Source organism: Lissotriton helveticus, chromosome 6 (genome assembly GCF_964261635.1).
Source record: "Lissotriton helveticus chromosome 6, aLisHel1.1, whole genome shotgun sequence".
Taxonomy (NCBI): Eukaryota; Metazoa; Chordata; class Amphibia; order Caudata; family Salamandridae; genus Lissotriton; species Lissotriton helveticus.
In genome coordinates this window covers 993,169,203-993,193,315 of record NC_136067.1, presented here as the reverse complement: position 1 = coordinate 993,193,315, position 24,113 = coordinate 993,169,203, and the positions used below count along the sequence as shown (strand labels likewise).

The 24,113-nt window shown below is 43.5% G+C and overlaps 1 protein-coding gene across 2 annotated transcripts; it reads right to left on the bottom strand.

The window, feature by feature from the left end:
• Positions 1 to 384: 384 nt before the first annotated feature.
• On the bottom strand, positions 385 to 23,444 carry TBXT (T-box transcription factor T). Of its 2 annotated transcripts, XM_078646922.1 has the most exons (8): positions 23,233 to 23,444; positions 20,103 to 20,367; positions 18,871 to 19,005; positions 12,751 to 12,812; positions 8,043 to 8,104; positions 3,861 to 4,034; positions 1,501 to 1,633; positions 385 to 698 (listed from the first exon to the last, which is right to left on the bottom strand). In XM_078646922.1, exons 1-8 carry the CDS (start codon positions 23,442 to 23,444, stop codon positions 425 to 427), a joined length of 1,317 nt encoding a protein of 438 aa, XP_078503048.1. In that variant the 3' UTR covers positions 385 to 424. The 2 variants fall into 2 exon arrangements, with proteins under 2 accessions (XP_078503048.1, XP_078503049.1); XM_078646923.1 differs by lacking the exon at positions 3,861 to 4,034.
• Positions 23,445 to 24,113: the final 669 nt, after the last annotated feature.

Genomic DNA, 24,113 nt, shown 5'->3' with positions numbered 1-24,113 from the left:
CATTAAGGTAAAGGAAACTGATGATTGGACAGCCAGCATTCCTCGAAAGACGCAGGAAATCCCATGGTTCTTGGCAAGGGTGAGGTTTTTTGTTTAACATTGGTACATGACTTTCTCCTGGGACCAAAGATGCAGTTGTGTTCAGAAGTGTAGTTCTTCTTTCATCTGCACCATGCTATTTTCATGATGAAAGTAATGTATTGTAGTAAACACAGTATAGTAAATTATGTGTGCACAAAGACAATGTTAGAATGACACACAAGAGCAGTTAAAGCTGTGTTGATGGAAACAGTCCATGCTCTTCACTCCGCACTGCTCCATTTCATTCCTGGCCGACTACAGTTTTTCATTTGGCACACATATTGGCTCCGACGCAACGCTGGACAGGGGTGCAATGCTCGCATTGTCATTAAATGGAAGTCTTTTAGATAGAAGGGGGCGAGACAGGAGTCCATGGAGATGCAAGCCGTGAATGGAGAGATGTTTCATACTGGTTTTCCGAAAGGTCTGTTTGCAGCCCAGTATCATACATAGGAGACACCTGGGAAGAGCCATGCACTGAATGCGAGAGAGGCGAGTAGTGCGACGGAGAGCTTCGTAAGAACTGCGTCCCCAATCCACTTGTCATCCCACCGGACTGAGATACGGGGATAGCGGTTAGAGTGCTGTTATTCACCGACCACAAGTTAGGATACTGGCTACAAACAAGAGAGAAAAAGATTAGTTACAGAGCTGTGTTTTATATAATTTAGTAGCTTTTTGTTCACACCATTTTCCATATTACAGGCAGCAGCTGCTGGGAAGACCGTCGCCCCACTGCTCTCCAAGCAGTTCAAGAAGAAAAAAGAACCGTATAATAATGCAGCGTTAGTATCATTTTATTTTTCCTACTGAAGTGGCTCAGTTGGTTATGTGCGGGCGGAGCTGGGCTCCATGACGCTAGGGCACTGGAGGGAGAAGACTAGCGGGCAGAAGGGTTTAGCCGGCCCTTTAGGGACGGCCAAACCATCATGCGCACTTCTCATGTTCTCCACCCACGCTGTATTACAGGCCGAACCACAGCACTCATACCAATCACAATGCTGAATTGCAGCATTTTGATTGGCTGTGGGGATCCTGGGAGCCCGGGTGCGTCCTGCTGCCGGACTCCAAATGAAGAGGACGGAGGAGAGGCAGCAACCAGCCAGTTAGGTGAGTGGTTTAAAAAAAAAAATAATTTGTTCCCTCCCCGCCGCTCCACTCCCCACTGGTAGCAGTCTCTGCTGATTGCAGGTCTATCAGTCCCATAATTCCCAAAACTACAGCACCATGGTATTGCTCTACCCCAGAATTTTACAGCTATTACTTGTAATCGAAACTGTGGATATGCACTTCTTTATGCAAAAATATGTATTTACCGCACTTGCCATGTTATTGTACTTTAAGATTCTGTATACACTGAAACAGAGGAAGCTGGCTGCAAAATAGTGTCAGCTGATCTACAAAATATCTCATACATACCCAGAGCTGCTGGGCACACCAGTGGCATGACCCATGGGAAGCATACTGTTGTGTGTTGGCATCTGCAGGCTGGACCAGTTGTCATGGGACGGAAGCATGGACAGACAGGCTGACGAGTTGTCTGTGTAACTTGCTGTAAAAAAAAATCAAATGTTCACTTGTCAAACTGTTGGGTAATTAAATAAGGCATGTCAGTTCAATTTTTCTAAATATTAAAGTTAGGAAAACTGGCTAAAAACACAGGTCATTTACGGATCTGATAAAACAAATTTGGGAACTCAAATGACTGTGTATAAATACATTTTACTTCACAAGTACTTTAATGCTTCCATCAATTTAAACAAAAGCGTACATAACATACCTTTATTTTTAAAAACATCCTGCAAGATAACAATCGTGTCAGCACTGTACTTAATATTTGTTTTTGAGTGAGCTAGCTCATTAAAAGACCTGCTGTTTTTCCAAAATTGGTGTACACTGGGAAACGCAGAGCAATGTGTTGTGTCCTGGGTAACAAAACAAACCAAAACCTTTGTTCAAATCAGAGACTTTTTGTGCATTCTACTAGAAACAAAGATGATGGAACACTGACAGTGCTTCCGAGTCCTTGTTAAAAAGAATACATTTTGAAATTCAAAGTCCGGGATATTTTTTTGCAAGGTTTGTGCTTTGCTTAACTTTCAAATCCATGTGTTTTATTTATATATGTTTGAGTTAGACCAGAAGAAAATCAAAACCCAAAAAAATGTACCTACAGACTACCTGAATGTGAACCAATTCTTTATTCATCATTAAAGAATATATATATATATTTTATATTAATTGATATATGCACCTCTTATCAGGTTAACTACTCAAACCTTTGCATTCGCTCATCCATCCACCAACCCACTTTTTCATATACTCACCCACCCAGCCATCTGACCAATCAGATTCATATCCATTTTATTGAACTATTTATTCGAATACATATCACCCTGAACATACATCATATTTTAAATATGAATCGTTTTCTAAACCGGAGTCAGTCTCTGAAATAACTCGAACCCCAAGTGACATTATATTATCCATGCTTTTTGATGGACAACAGATGACCGCCTATTGCGGCGAGCCAAGATGATTAATAATTGCTCAGTCCTACAGGTTTGAGAATCAAGGCGCTCGTGACAGATATCAATAAGTTAGACTGGCATCGCCACCTCTTTATCCTACCCCAGATCATGCAGAGTCCTTCAAGATTCAGCTCTCTAGCTGGTAACATTTACTGGTGCCAGTTGGTGGATGGGATTGTATAGCAAACACGTGTTACTAATGTATGCTAAACATTCATCTACTCATATACGATTAGAGACCAACCAAGTACAGTATATGGGCACCAAGATGTTGAATTTCTTAAAGCACATCTATTTTTCACCGAAAGATGGTCATCCTGTACAGTTCTGAGTCACAGGGCATGGTTAGTCAACACAGTAGAGTGTCCCTAATCTTTCTTCCTACAGCACCCACACAGGGTAATCCTTGGAGTCTGCTTTGACTTGAGCATCCCTTTAGATTATTACTTAGATAGTGCATACAAAGGTCTCCAAATGACTAAGACGATTGAGCTAGTGTTTCCAAGCGTAGACCACTACAATACAGTAAACTGCAACACCACTAAAGTATTTTCAGATACTCTAGAGAATACTGAATCTCCAGGACAGATTATGTCTACGTCAGACTAATCTCCATCTCTAAAAAGCATAAAATAAAATTCAAACTCCTTCTTGGGCGTGGGAAGTTGGTTGACCAGAATACCTCTGAAAATTGATCACCCCATTCATTACCCCTATCATCAGCAGCGTTAGGTTTTGCTGCTCCGTCTGATCCGCCAATCTAATTGCAGAAGGAAGAAATATGGAGGGAAGCCCATTGGAGGACATGGCACTCAGTTTTGAACTTTCTGGCACGCCCCTTCCAGATGGCATCATCCAAATGAGGAACTCATGGTGTTCAAAGAGGACTATCAGGATCCACTGGGACAACCCCCACTCATCTTCATTAAATCTCGATCCTCATTACATCCCTCACTAAGTGAAGATTGACCAAGGGTGTTTGGTTGAGCACCCACCTACCAGTTCTGTGACATTAGTTATGAGGCAGTTTCAGTATTACCTGCTGCTTGGAAGTGCTGTGGTGATCCCACAAGAAGTCTGCCCCATTGCTAACCAGTGATGTTACTTCAACTTTGCTCTAAAAATACTATTTAAGGTCAATGGATACACATTCCAATAACCCAGTCTCTACAATAGATGCCTTATGAACCCGAAAAGTAGGCAGTTTGATGTACAGAGGTTCCGATATTTTGAAACATTGATACTTACTCGGAGAATTGTTTCTGTGCGAGTATGGGCTGGGGTATGGACTTGAGCGGTGATTCCTCAGCGATGGGTATCGTTCACAGCCATGGGATGAGGAGAGAGATAAAGGTGCTCCAAACTGAGGGTGGGTATTTCCAGAATGACAAAGGGGGCCAGGGCCAGGGATAAGCCAGCCACCTACTGAAATAAAGAAACAGAGTACCATGTGAAATTTCTCTCTTTATATGTTTATGTACTATTGTTTACTGTAGTCCATAGCCATTTCTTGCAAACGAGGAGTGAAAGAGTTCATTTCTTTACAATAAAAACAATGGCACCTCTGTCTCAAATGGCACCCAGTGTTTTGGACAACTAGTGAAAAAGTAAATGATGAAATGTACATCTATTTTGATTATTTAAATACATGCCATATGCCTTTACTTCAGATGACCAAAAAGCCAACGAGTCTGAAGGCATCAATAAATGATGTGTTTATCATCCCCTCCCCAGACCCCACCTACATGCATTCATCTACTCTTGCGCAACCCTTTAGAACATTCACCTTACATCAAGATAGATCATTTCATAGTTAAAATTGAAACAACAATTTGCCAACATGAAATCTCATATACATGTCTACATTCAATGGTTAGCAGCCTTGTACACAAACTGCTTGGTTCCTTACAAAAAATCAGAAACAAACTGTAAAGTATTAAGTTATGTTACATTTTCTAATAAAGCACAACCCTCAACAGAAATCTCTTCTTTGGAGCATCGGATAAAATGCTAAATCAGGTGACAAAACAATCTTGTTGCTTTGCAGTCACCAAAAAAGGAACCTAAAACATGAGACAGACAAACATCCTGAAGACTTACATAGAAATTGAGATCCACATTTCAACAGAACTAAAATACTGCCTCCATGTGCGGATGGAACACGTTACAGTGTGTGTGACAAGACATCCATTTTTTTGTAAATTATGTTGCAGACCTCAGAGGCACTTTTGAATGCGCTCCTGCGTGTGCCCATTTTCCCAGCCTAGCTAAATCGCCTTGGCCACTCAAGAAATCGAATCCGACTAGGGAGCAGGAGAAAGAGGTGGTTTCCACTCTTCCTCCTTTGCAACCCCCAATTACTTCATCTTACTCCACTCTCCGCTGCAATTTCTGCTGGCTACGCAAAAAGACACAGCCTTATTGCTCTCGCACTCCCAACCTCCAGTCAATGAATTCATGACCAGTGGCGTAAGGCAAAACGATGGGTCCCCCAAGAGAATGTGATGAGGGACCCTGAGTCTTCCATATCTCACAGATATGCATTTGCCTTGGGCAAAATGGGGCCCTCAGAATTGATCATATATTCTTAATGTCTAGAGGCGACTCAGTTAACAGGGAGTGTTAAACGCATTCCTTTCCTAGCTCATGTTGGTCCAGCACAATGATCCATAGCCTTTGAGAAGAGACATCACGACCCGGGCCACCGTGGGGTCAACTCCTTCCGGGGTCCTGCAATGCTCTGGCCCTTGGGTTGGGAGGGGCAAGCCTTCCTCTGGTGTGTGGTCTCCTGCAAGATGCAGGAGTTACACATCACTTCCGTCTTGCAAAGCCACGATGGCCAGGAGTATTTGGGCCGGTCTGCCTCTGACCTCCCCTTTTTACCCAGATCAGTGCAGTGCAATTTACCGACCCACCCAGCCCTCAAATTTGGCACAAAACCTACTTATAAGTTTCATTCAAAACAGCTAGGAGGACCTCCATCTCATACTTCCTAAAGCAGCACTGAGGGTGGGATGCAGCAAGCCTGAACCATGAACGGGATGTATGTACACACCGGCCATGCGACATGTGCTACGATTTACCACTGTGGGGTGGTATCGGAGCTGCTGAACTCTGGGGACAGTGAGTTGGTATTGTCCTATAAAGATGCAGGTGGTTTTGTGTAAATAATTTGTATGCTTGCCGTTGATTTTAAGGATATGCCCTCATTCACTTAGTGTGTGTTACTCTAATTTTGACAGGAGTACTTCAACATTTGCTGTATGGTATTTATCCCACTAGACACTAACGATGTACATGTTATGTTGTGTTCTTCACATACTTGAAATAAACATGACCTTTACCCAGAAGCAGTTACTTGTCTTGCCAGTGTCTCGTTTGGGTGGTGCACGTTCCAGACTGGGGTCTCCGGGCCCTATACAGAAGAGAAGCGTACAATGTGGGCAGCTGTGCCACCCACTAACCTCCCATTCTTGGTCTCTATTACAGCTTTATCAACATAGGATGTGTGCTGTCCACAAAGCCAAAAATACTATATAAATATTAATTTATATTTAAAAAAGAAAACAATGTACATAATTTATGATATGTGGGCATATTATTGGGCATTTAGCAGATATTCATTTGGAGGAAGGTGAGAACAGCCTAAGGGTAATATGAAGAAGAAACGTGCGCCAAGCTGGCAGTTGTTAGTAAAAGTGATAAGACACATCAAAAAATAAACACATCTAGTTCATAAATGGCATAGTAAAGACATCCCCTGGATACTAGATAAAACTAAAAACGGAATCAGTGTGACAAAACACAATGGAAACCATAAGGACTGGTGGATAATGCAACATATGAAGGCAAGCTAACCAATAAGCAATGTAGGCACTGCATAAAATGCTATCCAGCCAGGAGTTCCATCCTGGCAAGGGAAGGTCTGCGCTGTTAGCAAAATAATTTAGCCCCCTGCCTGGAACGGGAAAAGGCCCTTGTTACCGAAAAAAATAAAATGATGGCAAGCCTCATTCTGTAACCTACAGCAACCAAGTTTTTCTAGGCCTAACTAATTTCTTGACTGGTAGAATTCAGTTCAGAGGGGCAAGGGGTATACTTGGCACCCGAGATGTGAAACTTAACAATTGATCTGCAAGTATATTGGTGAAGAGCTGAGCTTCATCTTTGGATACAATAAAAGGACTCTTGCACAGAGTTTCATAATTTCCCATGATCTCATTCTAACACTTGCCTCTTAGAGTCCTGACACTTTAATCGTGTGACCCTGTCATAGAAGCTTTAGACATTTTCTATAAATGGACGCACTGCTATGGCTCGGAGAGCCCATCTCCTTGACAGCTGCCTCGGTTTATTTTATTTATTTCACAGAGTTTTATATAGCACGAACTTGACCAGAATCGGGTATCAGAGCACTTTACATAGCACCATTTGCATTACTTGAGGACACATTCATTTTTGTTAGGCATTGGGAGAGTAAGTGATTTGCCCAGGATCACAGGATGTTCAGCGTAATTGCTGAGACTCAAACCCAGTTCCCCAGACTCGAGGTCAATCGCTCTAGCTGTTAGGCCAACTTCTCTCCCCAAGAGAGGTTAGTCCAAAGCCCTCGTATAAAAGGAGTTAATAGGTGTTTAAAGAACCTTCTGAAATAAAATGAAATGTTCCTTCCTACGCAATACTAAGTACAATTGGCAACGAAGTGAAAAAATACAATTACAACTTAGGGCTTTATTACAAGTCTCACGGTTCATGGACCGCCAGACTGGCGCGGGCACAGTGGTGATGGTCTTCCAACTGCCCCATCATGACCAGGGCGGTCGGGCCGCCCTAAGGCCATCACTACTGCCAGGGATCACCTAGTGGTAGCGCGGCGGCATTGAGGCCGCAATATGCTTGGTGGGGCAACTACGGCCCAGTCAAGCATATTAGGAGTTTCCTCACCACCACACTTTTATTGGCGGTGCGACCGCCATAAAAAGTGTGGCGGTGATGAAACAAAGCGGGCCCTACAGACCCAATTGTGCCTTACGCCATGTGGATGCATACAAGGGGGCACAAACATGTGCCCCCCTGTGTGCATGCACACCAGTACCTGCACGGCATGGACTGCAATAGTCCATGCCGTGCAGGTATTCTCTTTGACGTTCCCATTGTGGGAACACAAAAGAACCACCCGCCAGGCAGAAGAAAACTTCTGATCTCGCAGGCAGTTTGTACATGGGTTTGGCGGTGATCCCGCTCCTGCTCCTGCAACGCTAAGCTCTTAAGAAGGCCCTTAGATGATGATTAGTTTATAATGAGAGGGCAAACAAAACCTAAGCAGGCTCACTTTGTTTTTTTGTGTCCATGCATCCTAGATTAAAGTCAAACAACTAATCACCCTTTGATCAAACACAGACCGACAAAAGTATCATTCTAATCACTTACATTGTGAATAGCCAGACTGTTGATTGTCACCCACATCTTCTAGCATGTCCTTGTGGTCACTTCTATTAAATAGATGGAAAAAAACAGAGGTTACAAAAAAATAGGAGAATGGCAGCTTGATACACCCCAAAGATTAGAAATCAGTGGCAGGGTAAAGGGAGAGTGGCAGTACTGTTCAGTACCTGCAGGGCGGAATTATGCTCTCATATAACAACCAATATATCCTGTGAGACCAAAGCCATTGTGGAACTGGTACCATCCTGATGGTCAAGATAGCTTCAGAGTAAGGGTTATGTAAAGTAAGCAGTATCTGATTTCCTCTCATTGAATTGGCAGATTCTTGCAAACAAAGACATAGACAGGCTAAGCCAAACGGCTTCTCTTTCTTTCATACCAATCGCACCCATATATTCACAGCTACAAACGCCATATGCGCAGGCACAGATCCGATGTACTAGACCGGCAATTATATAAAAGCACAGCTTGGCATTTCCACGTACAGTACCACATGGCCCGTCACAGAGTCACATGTTTGTGCAACAGTAATACCAGCCATGCTCAGGTGCTAGCACACATGACAATGCACTGCCATTATAGTCCTAAGTACCTTCATAGACCTAATTACTACCATCTTATCCACGGCGGCCCCTCCACTAATGCGTAGGACTGTCGCCCCACTAAGGAAAAATAAAATGATAATAATGCACGGTAATAATGTTACGTTCTTCTTCTGTAAGGAGTGAGCTAGGTTGGGGCGGGGCTGGGTTTGTCACAGGGAGAGGGAGCAGGAGTGGTTGCTGCACCATAAGTGTGCACAACGGTTTGGCCAGCCGCCTTGGGCCAGCCAAACCGTCATGCACACCAGGCTGTATTGCACAGCATGGGTCGTAAACATGCACAGCCTCCCACTCCCTATCTGAACGCCAAACCACAGTGCTCACACCAATCACAGCGCTGCTGTCATGCTGGTAACAGCAGAAGCGCGATTGGCCAGGGGAGTCAGGAGCCTGTGTTCTCAAACGGTTGGAACACCGGGAGAAGAGGACAGAGAGACGGCAGGCCTTCAGGTAAGTGAACTTCATTTATTTTTTTTTATGTAATTGCTCCCCCACCCTTCCACTAATTTTCTTAAGTGGCAGCCCCTACATCTTATGCTAGGTGAAAACGCAAATGCCAAGAAACAGCCTCTTGCTCCTTTAGCTTTACGAAAACACAGCCATGGGATGACAAAAAAAAGAAAATCAAGTTAAAAATTTTACAAATACCAAAGAGAGGAAAAAGACTAGACTGGCAATGCAAAGAGTGAGAATAACGAGAGACTGATATATGACAAAGCTTGATTGTGAAAGCAGGAATAGCCAAGCACAAGCAGATTAAGACTTCCTTTTAGCTTCCTTTTTATATGCTTCAAAAGTACCTTTAAGCGTTTTTTTATATTGTTAAATGATCGAAAACCTAATTTACTTTATGATTTCGATAATGTTATTTCTTTATATTTTTTCAAAATGTGTGTTTTAGGTTCTTTCTACCATTATAATTATCTGTACTTGCTTTATATTGGAGTCAATTGCTTATGAACAATTAAGCTGATTTCAAAGAGCAGTCGTGCTAACTAGTCAATGAAAGAGAAAACATATAGGAATCTGCACAACAATTTAGGGATTGGTCTGTCCTCTTTTACAGATTTAAGGAAACTTGTAAAAAGACAGGGATGGGGCAGGAGAGTTCAAATAGAGGGGGGGAGAGTGAGGCAGAGAAAGAGAAGGACAGGCTAAGTTCAGGAATGAATGATGGCAATGATAGCAAGAGATCAGAGAGAGACAAATTAGGAATGCCAAAACTCTTTTTGATCAATTCACTTGAAGATAGGGTGGCAATGAAAGATTAACTCAGATATGAGATAAAGGAGAGAAACGTGCTGACGTGGAGAGGCTGACGCAGGATACCGGACACGGCACAGCTCACTCCTGTGCCAGATGCTTGGCCCACACCTGGTCCAGATCTCTGCGGTAACCAGGGCCAGGTCTTCAGTGCCTGCAGTTTGCAGCCCCGCTCTGCCCCCGTTGGACGTAAAATCACAATGAGCCCAGAGTTTGCTAAGTTATCGAAGGGCAGTTCAGAGGACACCGCACTGCGGGGGGGGGGGCACATTCTGAGCATGCACTAGAACACTGAAGGTGAGCAGGCGGAGCGATCAGTGCCACATTAGTGTCATCTTGCAAATATAAAATATATCAACAAGGGGCATTGGTGGCAGCACTTTAGTAGAGCTCTGAAGGTATGCACACGTGTGATCATTGCATTTAGCTAAGAACAACTTCCTAAGAGTCTTGCTGAGTTGGGGGTCGGGCACTCCTTTACTGGCACTCTATAGCTCAATTTCACCCCTACATCTGCAGTAGCGGCCCTTCGGCCAATACTTTACTTTATTGGGTTAGGCTGTTAAGAAACCCTAAGGCAGCAATATACTTGAAAACCCTAGAAGAAACTACCTCCAGTGATGACCATAGGGGGAGCACATGGTCTTCCCATGTGTAGAATATCTTAAACGAGCTGCAGATAGAGTCCTTCTGGGCAGATCTCTCCAGAGTAAAGCAGGATACTGCTGATCAGGTTAAAGATTGGTACCATGAGTGCATGCAGAAAAGGAAGTGCTTGGCGTTTAGTTGAGGATCTATCTTGTGTCAAAAACGCCTATGGTTCTCCTTATACTGGGTACCTGGATGTGATATACCCCAAACTTAGGCGTATGATGTATGTAAAGTACTGGCTGGATATTCTGAAAACTAGGGATTACCTAATTTGATTACATAGGCTGGCTGCTGGATGGGACCACTGTGACTGTAGCTTCGGAGGGATAGACAAATTAACCAATTTTATACTGTTCTGTAAAACATATGCCCTGCACGAAGGCTCCTTCCCCTTTTTTAAATTCTATTGGGTTAGATGTGTTAAATCGGCATTGGCACTTTGTATTAAGCCGGGTAACCCTGTGTGTGGCCTTGGTTGAGAGAGCTGCCTACCATTCTAGGGGGGAACATGCATTACGACGCGGTGTTTACACCGCACTACCATTACAACGCTGGTTTTACAGCGCAAGTCGTTACCACGACTTGCACTGGAGGGTGCTCTAGGCTAAGGAATAGTAGATTTACTATTCCAACACCTTTCCTACTGTACGTAGGCTGGTGTTGGAATAGTAAATCTTACTATTCCTAAGTCCACCACCCTACAGCGCAAATCGTGGTAACGACTTGCATTGTAAAACCAGCGTTGTAATGGTAGTGCGGTGTAAACACCGCGTTGTATTGACATACATCCATCAATTCAAACAATTAGCCAATGCAGATTCATGTACATCCCTATACGCATTCTGCAGTTAATTATTGTCTAAAATGTATGCTTTCCTAACATTCCTCTGCACTTGCACTTTTATATGTTTGACAAATTCGTTGATTGTTTTTTTTTTGGGGGGGATGGAATACAGTACCTAAAAGCTACCATGTCGTCCAGCTGATTGTATTGAGTATGTTTTTTTAACATGTGAGTTTCCGACTGAGTTGGATATTCTTTTATTGCTTCCTGGCACTTTTATATATTTGAGGAATTTGTCGATCAGTCTATTGGAATGGAATATAGTGCCCAATTGTTCTTATGACGGCCAGTTGACTGTACTGTATATGTTTTTAAGAATGTTTGTATATGTAGCTGTTTTTAAATCTTCGTTTTAATTATTGTAAGGCTGACAGCTGAAACAATGCATAAATAACGGAATCCTAAAACACATTTGGATGGAAGAAGAAACATTTGTAACAAAGAGTGTGAAGGTGGAGAAAGAATAGATGGGGAAAATAGGAGGAAGTTAGGATAGAATAAAATAAATATGGAAGTGAGATAGAAGAGGAGAGAGGTGAGCCTGAGAAATGAGCAGCAAAAGGGAAAGAGCAAAACATAACTAGAGAGTGAAACAGAAAGGTTCAACAAAAATAAGAGAGAAACAGAAATGTGATGAAAGACGCAGGCCTATCTAGAGATAAAAAAAGAGAATATGAAAGTGTGAATGGGATGGGTTAGAAGAAACAGGGAGGGAGAGAAAAGTGTGGCTGCAGTGCTGCACCCAGAAATAGAAGGGATTAAAAGCCAGCAGCAACACAATGGACTGGGAAAAGGCCTGGGGGGGGGATGAGGGGGGGGATGGGGTTTTTTAGGAGAAATGAAAAGTAATAGAGAAGGTGATGATAGAGAAGAGTCAAGGACCTAACCCCCAGCTGTTCTTTCTATTTCCTGGCACCTGGGATATAACACCTCCCTCTCATCGCCTTCCTTAGGAACCGCATACTCCTTTATTTTGCCATACATGCTGGACCTATCCAAAAAGCCCCCGTCCCTCCTTTGGTATTTAAGGACCTTTACATTGTAATAGCAACAAGAGAGATGGATACTGAACAAAAAAAGCTCATATCCCTTTGGACTCCTAGCTCACAGTAAAGAATGAAGCGCTATACGGCAGATAGAAAGTGCTGACATGTTACATGGGGACAGAGCCATTTTGTACAGTGGGACACATTTTCCCCAGGTTTGTCAGCAGCCGAAATCTGTGTGAAACTTCCTGCGGCTAGTAACTGCCGTTACAGCCCCATTTGGATTACGGAGGCACTTGTAACTGAGGACCACAAAGACACACATAGAAATAGCAACAAAATCCTACCTTTCTTTTGCATCTAGGAAGGCTTTTGCAAATGGGTTGTGCTGGATTTTCAGAGCTGTAATCTAAAAGAAAAAAATGCATTTAAAAGTTGTTAGGAAAGGGCTGTCATAAGATCTCACTCACAATAAGTAGTGATTTTAGGCTAAGATTTTTTTATATAGCCACATATAGTTTTTTATGTGGGGGAACTATGTGCAGCTTAGCAAAAACAGGTTGTACTGCAAATCACTGGGGATCTGTACCGAATGTTCTATGTGCTTAGATCTGTATGGCACCAGTTGTACTGCACGGGTGGGAATACAATATTGTACACCAGACAAAATGTCAGCCCCTAACATTTACTTAAAATTTGTGTATGCAGTGTGCCCGGCTATGTTTCATAGCACTGGATAGAGTATCTAAAACAAGAAGTTAAACATACTGTTACATTTTTATTTTTTAATTAACAAAAATTGAATTACACATGTAAGCACCGACAGAAGAAATAAAATGTGAGTAACAAATAATCTACGTTTTTAGAGTCATAATTAACAACCGTTTTGTGGCCTTAACATGCATGGTGGAATGTATGACGTTGCAAAGTATGCGTTCACAACTCATACCTCTACAATGCGGTCTTCTTTACAACTACTGCGTTTTTACCACGAGTGCCATTACATCGCAAGTCGTATCAACGACTTGCTGTAGGGGGCACGCTGGACTTAGGAATAGCATTAATTACTATTCCTACTCCAGTTTGTGCAAGAGCAGGGAAGGTTTTGAATTTAAAATCCAACCCATTCCCTGGTGTTGAACGTCCCCTACATCAAGTCGTTGATACAACTTGCGATGCAACAGCACGCATGGTAACAATGCGGTCGTTTTAACTGCATTGTGAAGCCATGTGTTGTGGAAACACCATTTCCCTGCATGGTGTAATGGTTATGTTTTGTAACTATTATTGTGAAAACAAACCACACAAAGAATAAAGGAAAGAGAACAGAAGGTATGATGCCACCTTGAAGTGGCAGCAATGGATTTGGAATAAAATGTTTAAATTAGAAAATAAAATAACCATTCCATATAATTTTTAAAGAACAACACGGATGTTTCCTACCTGGTAGGAGGCAAATTGGTGGAAAAGTTATATTTTTAAGAATTGAAAAATATCCCCCCAGTAAAAAGAAAAAGCACGAGATAATGCAACATCATTGTAGGGACCATGTCACACACAAAATACAATAACCATTACATATAATTTTTGTAGAACACGAAAGAGCGATTCCTAGCTGCCAGGTACAGGTTGGAAAGATAGAACATGTTTATTTATTTTATTTATTTATTATGCATCTTATATTGCGCAAACTAAACCTGAAGGTGTCAAGGCGCCTAACAAAAAGATCAAAAGTGCCGGGCACATCTACTCATACGCTTGTACAAAAAGACGTGTTTTAAGGGCAGATCTAAAAGTCTGAAGGGAGGGGAGGGACCTTAGTTCTAACGGAAGATCGTTCCACCATTTAGGGGCCAGATGGGAGAAAGCCCTACCACCCCATCTGGTTTTCCGAATACGTGGAACGTGAAGAAGAAGATAATTAGAGGAGCGGAGGTTCCTGCCCGGGTTATAGTAAGACAGGATGGATCCAATGCCTGTAGGGATACTTTTTGCCAGAGCCTTATAGACCATACACATGGACTTAAAGACTATCCGCTCCTTGATCGGAAGCCAGTGAAGCTGCTTCCTGGCCAGCGTGGCCGAAGAGCGGCGGGGAAGATCAAGGACAAATCTGGCTGCCGCGTTCTGGACTACCTGCAAGCGCTGCAGCTGACTCTTATTCAGTCCAGCATACAGCGCATTGCAGTAGTCCAGACGGGAACCCAGAAGGGCGACAGCAAGTTGCCTTCTTGCCTGCACGGAAAGGTAGTTCCTAATTTTCCTTAGTATGTGGATTATACCCCAACAGGTGGCTATCGTCCTATTAACCTGTTGGCACATACCAAGGATGGGATCAATCATAACCCCGAGATTTTTAGCCAAGGAAGTGGGTTTAGGGCAGGCACCCAATGAATCAGGCCACCACTCCAGAGACCAAATCTCTTCCTTTCCGCCGAACACCATCACCTCGGTCTTCTCCCCATTCAATTTCAGTGAGTTGTAGATCATCCACTGGCTGACAGCCTGACATGTTGTTTGCTTTAATCCACATCACAAGAAAACATAAACCTTATCTGTGCTAAGAATAGATACTATTGACTTGAAATGCAAGCACAATATAAACACACAATGATGCTAACAAAGATTAAAGAATAAAAAAACGTAATGGCCCACTAGTCAAGGATTGTCTCGACCTGGATAATTATATTAAGATACCCTGGCTTAAATGCATTGTAGACAGTTTCCAGGTTGTTTATGGACTCAATATATTGGTTGACCCATGTTCTGCCGGAAATTTTTCCAAGCAGGACATGAAAAATATTTTTATGACGTACAGAGCCCAAAAACGTCTAGTTGTTAATGGTCGCCCTACTTCAGTTAATCTTTATAATAAACATATTGAAAGTGAAGTCTTCCAACTGTATTTGAGCCTTGTAACTAGACCAGCCCATAGGTTCGTTTTAACCAGACTTAGATTTGGAATAGCTCATGTTCTGGTGGCTTTCCCTCAACCAAAGAAGCACCCAGTTGGATCTTGCCCCTGCGATGGTCATTCAAAATAAAGCACACTGCACTTTATGTTAATATGCAATCTTTATCTGAATGTTAGGGTTGCTTATTTGAAACCAATGTTCATAAAGTACGGTATTTATAATGTGGACGATGCCATGAAGTTGATTTTTAACATGAATTCCCCGGACATATGTTTTTTATACCGCTATGTTTTTATGTAAATCAATTCAGCTTAGGAAAAGTATGATATTTTAAATATTTACCTGTTTTATACCTGTATTTATAACTGTATAACATTTTGCTGTGCGCTTTTATGGTCATTGTATATCATGTACCGAATAAAGCTTCATGAAATGAAATGTAATGGCCCAGTAGTTCTAGTACTGAAGAACATGTTTTTTAGTTGTATGTGCATATGTAATCAGCAAAATCATGATACTCAAGAGTACAAGAGAGCCAATTTATGATTTGGGTTTACCGGTTGCCACATGCTGTGGTGTGCAAAGCAAAATGCGAATGGTAGCTGAACAGGCTAAACAATAAAGAGGGATAACCCAAAGCCCCTTTACATATGTATGTATTTTTTCTGTATGAATTTGTATGAGGTTGGCAACACAGCTTACGCTGTCTCTCAGGCCGATATGAAAATCGAGGACGCCATTGCGTCGGAGATGGGCGGAAGTGACACACCTGACACGTGACTCTGCATTGCCTGTCGCCATAACCGCATATTGTGATCTAAGGTGGCAGGAAGTTCCTGTGATGGCCGGCGCTTAAAGAGAGCCAGAAGCGGCCCGGCCCATGGTAGTCGTGAGTTCTAATGCCACACATCCCCACGGGCATGTTCCACTGTTCAATATCGTGATAAAGGAATAAATCAGTAGTCTATAGAAACTAGAAAAAATGTAGAGGTCATAAAGAAAAATAATCAATTACCAGAGCAGGAAGGAGCAAAACTGTAAGGCATAAGTCAGTATTAGACCTTATGAGAGATAAATATTATCGAGTTTGCAACATGATGGAACTGAAAAGTGTGAAGGGTCTAGAATCATGTCTACAGCAAGTGAGAAAGACTGGACCTAAAAGATGAATGTGCATCAATGAGAATGTGTAGTGTGAGGGATTAGAGTGGGACTTGATGGACAATAGAGCTGTAGTAACAAGTAACCAGTATAAAGACAAGGAGATGGTTTAACAAATCAACTAAATTTAATAAGGCTAGATCAGCACAGGCATGGAGATCAACTGAATCGTTAAAAAAAAGTGTTTCAATGAGTATATTCCTTAGAAGAGACAAGCAACCTGGCAAACCAGAATATCTTCATGTGGCCTTTTTCACCAGGAAAAAGGAGAGCAATGGGGAAAGAGCTTAAACTTTCTTTTTGTACATCCAACAGCTTGACTACACAAGTAGGTAGACCAATTTGAGAAACTGACAGGCAGATAAAGTGGATATGGAGAATTTTTGAAAGAATATGGTTAATTTTTTAGGTCTTTTGTTAGCCGGGCCTTTTGATGTTACTAAAATTGTATATATAATATTCCTACAAAGGGAAACAGCAATTACACTGCGGTCTGAACCACGCATGAAATTACAATGAAAGCTTAACTACACATGCGTCTTTACCATGCACGCCTTTACCGCGTAGTTTTTTTTACCACGACCTGCCTTTACAACGCATATATAAATAGGGTTTACGGTGGGTGTTAGGGTTTTTTTTTAGATGCTCAGGTTTAGGGTAGGTATGGGTTATTTGGGTGGTAAGAATTTTTTGGGGTCTAATTGTAAAGGTATGCTTGGTAAAGGCATGAGTTCTAAAGCCATCAGTTGTGCAGGAATGCGTGGTTGTTACGGCATGCGTGGTTCCGTCATACAACTTTGTACAAGGGATTTGCCAACTTCATCCACCGGATAATTGTTGTGTAATTAACAGTTTCCTTCCGATCCCTACAGGAAGCTGCATGGAGCAATGGGACAGCCCACCTCAGCCACTGGCCGATTACAATGAGTGGCTGCATTCTGCTTTTTCAAAAGGAGCACATCTGTACACAAATTAGTTTGTCTCAGAGCCATAAACAACTATGGCCATGTGTGCGTCTGAGACCAAAACATACTTTTGCTTTTAGCCAATGTTTTTTGTGACGTACTGGAGAGGACCCATCAACCCTACATACTCCACAAAAGCCATAACACAACAAAAGAAGCATTCACAAAACCAAAAGGCTTGCAACCAAAGCCAGACCTATTATTGTCGTTGCCAATGCTTCTCTTTATTTGTGTACCTATCAGCTGAAAACGGTCACACAAAATATTTGGAACCTGAGGAAGAGACGATAGTTAAGGTAACTTGCCATTTTTCAGGAAAGCCCCATGAGGAAGTAAACCAAGGCAATTAATTAAATCAGGACAACCCGTCCATGACATTATATAATTAGAGGCCAATATTATGCTAATAAAAAAAACATGAACAATATATGGAACGTGTAGACCGGGTAAGGAGGCAAGCACTTTAAAACATTGCTGATTTTACAGTGCCTTGGATTCTGTAAGATGTGATTGAGTGGTTGTGTAATGTGACTAAATTTTAAAATGTATTAAGGCAATTCCACAAGCTATTCAAAAACATCAAAGTTCCTGCCAGGAATACATGAAGATGAAAACAATGCAATTTGCCAAAATAAGCACAGAAATTACCAAGAATGACACCAGTGAGACCTCAATAATCAAGTATAATGGTGATGCAAATTCGGACAGTCAATCAGAGCAGCTACATAGAGTTCTGGGTGTGTAATTTAGATCAATGGAGTGTCCTCGCCTCTAGCTTCAGTGTTAGCCAAGAGTGGTGTAAACAGCAATCAGTATACAAAAGCAATAAATATTTACCTTTCTTTGGCCAAATAAATGCACATGTATAAGCATACATTCCTCTCTCATTAATTTTCACGATGAGTTCTAAATATACTGCTGATAAAGAAAGAAAGTCGTGGAGTTGTGTTTTGCTGTGGCCAGACACCAAGAGTAAACAAGTGTGAGAAAATGATCATATTATGTCACTGTCTCAAAGTGACAATAAATTCAGATCATGTGAAAAGTGATCTGGCAATTAAACAATTCTGGGTGGATGGCATTGTCTTCTGTAGGACGAAGAAAAGTAATAGAGGTGTTGGAAATATATAAATAACTTTGAAGAGCGCGGGTATCATCAAGCACCCTGAATGTTTTTCCCTTTTTTTGTCTATGAGCAACATAACTTCATGAAATATATTTTCAACTGTGTTGATCCAACTTCCATATTTTTCAAAACTTACAAGTGCTCTGTCTTCATATCTGTATGACACTGACTTAAGTATATGCTGATGGACACTCATTTCAAAGCACATAAAATTCTCACAATAGTGCTCAAATGCCCATAGGCCATGATATTTACACGCTTAGCCCTGCTGCGGTGATGGCTTAGTGGAAGTGGGCTCACCTCTTCATTCTGGTATGCGGTGACAGCTATGAACTGGGTCTCGGGGAAAGAATGGCTGGTGATCATCCTCTGCGGACCACCCACTCTCACTATATGGATCCGCGGCTCATATTTGTGCAGCGAGTTTAGCATGATCTGCAGGGAACAGAGAGAGAGCGGTTACTGACACACGGTTACTATAGCTCAAAGGGTGCACAATCAACATGGCACTACTTCCAGTAACTGAATGAATCTGAACAATTTCTGTGGGCAAGGGTAGAAAGTGCATGTGGCTCTAGGAGGCCTGCTAAATTTGTGAGGTTTCACCGGCGTGCACTTCACCTAGCATCTTTGCAGGAAATTGGAGGGTATTGGGTAGCTATGGGAGGAAGTAGAGGGCAACCATGTTAGAAGCAGTAAAAGGTTTATGACGTCACTTCTGCTACCAGTGTTACTTTGGGAACTGGAGTCTAAGCTCATACTGTAGGAAAAGAAGTTTATCAAAATGTGCCTTTCATATGGTGTGCCCTTCAGATGCTAGCAGACTGTAGTTCTCACAATTCATGTAACTCTGTTCATAAGTTTGGACAGAAACAAAAACATGTCTGTGGAGTTGAAAGATATCGGTCCTATATGTTGTCATAATGTAATTAAAGGGGACAGACCGAACATAAATGAACTTCCCTGGAAGCAGACTGGGGCAGGCCATTAGATATGGAAAGGCTGGGGTTAATACGCTGGCTAATTAAAGCTGTGGATGACTAAGGTGGCATAACAGATTCGCTGGCTGCTTCACATGCCATGTGACCTGTCATGGCTGACACCATACGTTATACCCTGGTCTCTATGCGTTCTGTATAGGAAATTGCATGATTCGCTCTCAGTTCACACACACACGACACAGGAGATTTATTCACATAGGGTTTGAGTGGGTGGTTAATTGGTGGCAATCAGCTAATGTAGGCACACTGTTGTGGGTGTGATGTTAGACATTAAGGACAAAAGATATGCCCACGTGATTTTGGGTGCAGTTAAGATTCTGAAGATTAGACTAAATCTAGACAACCAGATTAGACCTCAAACCTAACTTGGGACCTTGGCCTCACCCAAACGAGCTGAGGTTTAGTTGCGGACCCGGAAGTGGGGGGGGCGGCGGGAGTAGCACACAAATGCCAGCTACAGACAGATACCCCCACCACTTGGAAGCTGCCCCTTTATGCCTACTGCCTACCCCCACACACCGTCTCTCTTACCTGGCCACCCCCGTTCAGCTTGTTGGTGAGCTTGACCTTGCTGAAGGAGACCGGGGCCTTCATCCAGTGGGCACCGAAGTTAGGCGAGTCCGGGTGAATGTAGACGCAGCTGGGCACCTGCGGCTCGGGCTTGCCCCCTGGCACCCACTCCCCGTTCACGTACTTCCAGCGGTGGTTGTCGGCGGCCACGAAGTCCAGCAGGAAGGAGTACATGGCGTTGGGGTCCAGGCCCGACACGTTCAGCTTGAGCACCGGAAACATCCGCCTGCGGGAGGGGGGACAGCAAAGCACAGGGGTAACTTAGGTGCCACGGGCCAATGGGAGATGGGGAGGACAGTTTGTGGACGAGGCTTCGGATAGGAATAGTCACTGCCTGGGAGGAGGGGTCAGTGTGGGGGTATCCGAGAGCACAGGAGGCGCTAGAAATACGGGCTACTGGTTTATTTTGGAAGAGGGGGCAGAGAGGCTGCCTTGGACGCATGCACTGTTTAAGGCCCCTTCGGACGAGTCCACTGTGTGATGGGCGGTAACTCAAGGGCACTGCCACCGCACCTCTGGCCGGGTAGCAGGGAATGAGCGTCTTTCGCACAGCAAACACGGACAGGAGTCCGACGGGCAGAGGTACTCTTCTGAGTACGGTCTGCCCGACGACACCAAACTGGGGTGGACTCTGCCCATATGTGCAGGTGGTGGGCACCGGCAAACATTTTGGGAGCTATGAGGTGTTTTTTTCATCGCCAGTCAAAGCAAGAGCGATAAAGGACGAAAAGTAGGAAAGGACGAGACAGACTATCATGGGAAAACAAAGAGAAAGGGAGAAAGCTTTGATGAAAAAAAAACTTGCAAGCGTAAATGAAGAGAGAGAGAATGTATAACAAGGTAGAAGAAAAAAAAGGCATAGGGTGGAATCAAGAATAGGTGGCATTAGTCTTCAATTACATTCACGTAGTCCCGTCTTTATAACTATGTATTACAGCTTCGTAATAACGTGAACAAAATATACCGGTTGTTACAATTCCTTATAAACATGGGTGCAAGTCCACATCAACCCCGTCGTTTCAGGAATCCTTGCAAATCAGAGAGATCTCCCCGGCAGATGAATACATATAGTATATCTCTGGTTTCATTGTGCACGCGCATCACAAGAAATACACATCCCCAAACTAGAGCCACGTACGTCAGGCGCGCTTTCCAAACATGGTCCAATGACATTTAGAAAAAACAATATCGACAAGGTATTTAGATGGACCCCGACGGGTGAACACCTCGGAACCGCACGTCCGTGAGTTCCGGACGTCCGTTCGCAGGCGGCATAGCGAGGCCGTCCATACAAGTGGCAGACATATGGTATATAGGTATTGCCATATATAAACACATTTAATAAATACCCAGAAAACGCATAAATGACTTAATTGACATAACGCTTAACATGCAGCTGAAATCCAGCCATGGTTCAAGGTGAGAATGAATGCGACTAAGTTGAAGCGCTGGGAAGCAGTTTACACTTCCTGGAAAATTAAGCTTGGACCAACGTTAAACTTAGCTCAACACACACCATCAAAACAGTAAATACATTTCGCTGAAGAGCCTATACAAATAATTTGCTGTATATTTAAAGACGGTTCGTGAGTGGCATAAGAAACTCTCCTTCCTGAAAGTCTAGAACATTTGCTATCAGGTGAAATTGTAATTTTTTTATTCAAGCCAAATTACAAAATGTCCATATTGCGGTACGGGCGATCACACCGGCTACAGGCATTACATTTAAAACATCGCGGAAATAAATGAAGCGCCAAACATTTAAAAAATAAAAGGGACATGGCTGTCAAAAGAAAAATATAGCAGTCGCCAATAAACTGCTAGCATTGCAATAACATACCAGAATCATTTACTCAAGTTTAATTGAGCAGGTTGTATGCAGATACATAGGGGGGGAAGTCTACCGGCCCACTCCTACTATATATACATGTAATCACGTTTCAAACTCGCGATAGCCCCAACGTTGTAAAAGGAACGGGCGCATTAACACATTGAAAGGAAGTGTCTCGCTGGTGCCTTTTATCTTTCCTTCGCGACACGTTCACACCTCTTTCCGGGGATGTTCGCCAGCTCTGGCGTTAAAGATTCTCACGGAATCCTCTGCAGGCGTCGAGGCCAATAATCCGGGCCGCAAACACAGGAGCCCAGAAGCCCGCTGTCCGCGATCTCGGCGCCTTCATTGAACCCGCCTAGCGCAGGATGCGCTGACGCTCGTTAGCTCAGAATTTGCTAATTACAACCCAACCCTGTTTCGCATTTTCCTCTTCCTCGGTCCACGCACACTTCAGTGCCCACATACACTGTGTCTGCGACACACTGGTGGCTGCTGGTAGTGCCTGCCACCTCCACTTGGCTGGCACCAAGAGGGCATGTGCGTGTACCTCAGAATATGGTCTTGAAGACGTTGATCTATTAAATAGTGTTATTTAGGCCACGGAATAAAGTACCCCGAGTTCAGGTACGAGTCGGTAGTTAAAACACATTCTTGGTTCCAATGGCACAGCCGGGTAACTTGGAAATACTGTTTTCTTGGTTTTAGATCACCATCGTTTTAAGGTGAGACCCCGTGAAACGAGAAGAACCCAAAGGAACTAGCAACAGAAACGAGGAAACGTATTGATGGGAATGAAGGTATCGCAAGAAATAGAAACATACAAGACAGAAGGGGTAAAAAGAGCAAACGAGCAAAAGAGCGCAGTAAGGAAAGAAAAAGGGAAAATAAATAGAAGAATTTTGGAAGCAATAGAAACAAAAGTATTAACGGATATATGAAATGAAGAAGATTAAGAATTAAAGAACGTACGAGTAAACGAACTTAAATGCACGAATGAATTAACAATTTTGAATTAAAGAACTAAAGAATTAACCAATAATAAAAGGTAGAAAAAAGAAAGAAAAATACAACTTAAATAAATGCATTTCCAATATTTTGACTTGCAAAACGACACCTCCTGGGTTGCACTTGTCATGAAGGGTTCGGAACAGAGCACCTTGCACCCCCCGCACTGATCCATGGCGGATGCCTTGGTTCCTCTGATCTGTGTCCCCGTGCATCCCTCCCTATGCATGCGTGTGAGCTGCAGCCCCTTACCTTCCGTTCTTGGTCACGATCATCTCGTTGGTGAGCTCCTTGAAGCGCTGCCACAGCTCGTCCTCCTCCAGGCCCACCTTGAGCTGGCGCTCGGTGGGGTCGCCCTTCTCGCTGCCCGCCTGCAGCTCGTGCTCCACGGCGCTGAGCAGGTGATCCACCCTGCTGCACTGCCGCCCCTTCCCATGGGCCTCCGAGGACGACACCGCGCTCATCCTGCTGCTCTCTTTTAATCGCCTATGAACACTCTTTAACTCCGGCCTGCAACAATCCCATGCACCCTGCACCGCACGGCCTCTGGGCAGCAGGCCGCGGCTCGCGCATAAATACTCGGGCCCCGCCCCCCGGGCTCCCCGTCGGAGCGCCTGCTCCCATTGGTCGGCGGCGGCCTTTGAAGCGGGCGCCGGTCCCCAGGTTGGCTCCGCGCGGTCATATCAGAGGTGGAGGCGGTGCCCTATGCTGATGCGTCTGTGGCTATCAAAGGCCGCGGCCGGAAAAGGGTAACCTGGTGCCTACTATGCTAGGCCTGGGTCTTATTACCATCAGAGTCCGGGGGTCCGGAGTTAGGCCTGTGCTGCCGCCCTAGGATGTCACACCTGCCTGAGGGGGCCTTGGGGCGCTAACACCGATAGGAGCGTGAAGCCACCGGGAGAACGTTATTCATATTTGCTTAAAATGTAAAGCAATGGATCATCACAGTGTGGCTCCCGCTTGTAGCTCAGGGACTCTGGTGATGCTGAGTCATGTGAAAATAAATTGTCAGCTGCGTACTTTCCCAAAACACCATCTCTTTTAACAGCCTGAGCTGCCAACTTTTATTTTATTTAATGCAGTGAAGGAAGTGACCTAGGAAGGGCCACACAGGGCACTCACGACCACCTCCT

Excerpts from the sequence above, each read along its gene's own strand:
- TBXT (XM_078646922.1), bottom strand. The coding sequence starts at position 23,444 with ATGAGCGCGGTGTCGTCCTCGGAGGCCCATGGGAAGGGGCGGCAGTGC. Across the intron at positions 20,368-23,232 it reads ATCGTGACCAAGAACGGAAG|GCGGATGTTTCCGGTGCTCA; the intron begins GTAAGGGGCTGC and ends CCCCTCCCGCAG. Across the intron at positions 19,006-20,102 it reads AGCTGAACGGGGGTGGCCAG|ATCATGCTAAACTCGCTGCA; the intron begins GTAAGAGAGACG and ends TGTTCCCTGCAG.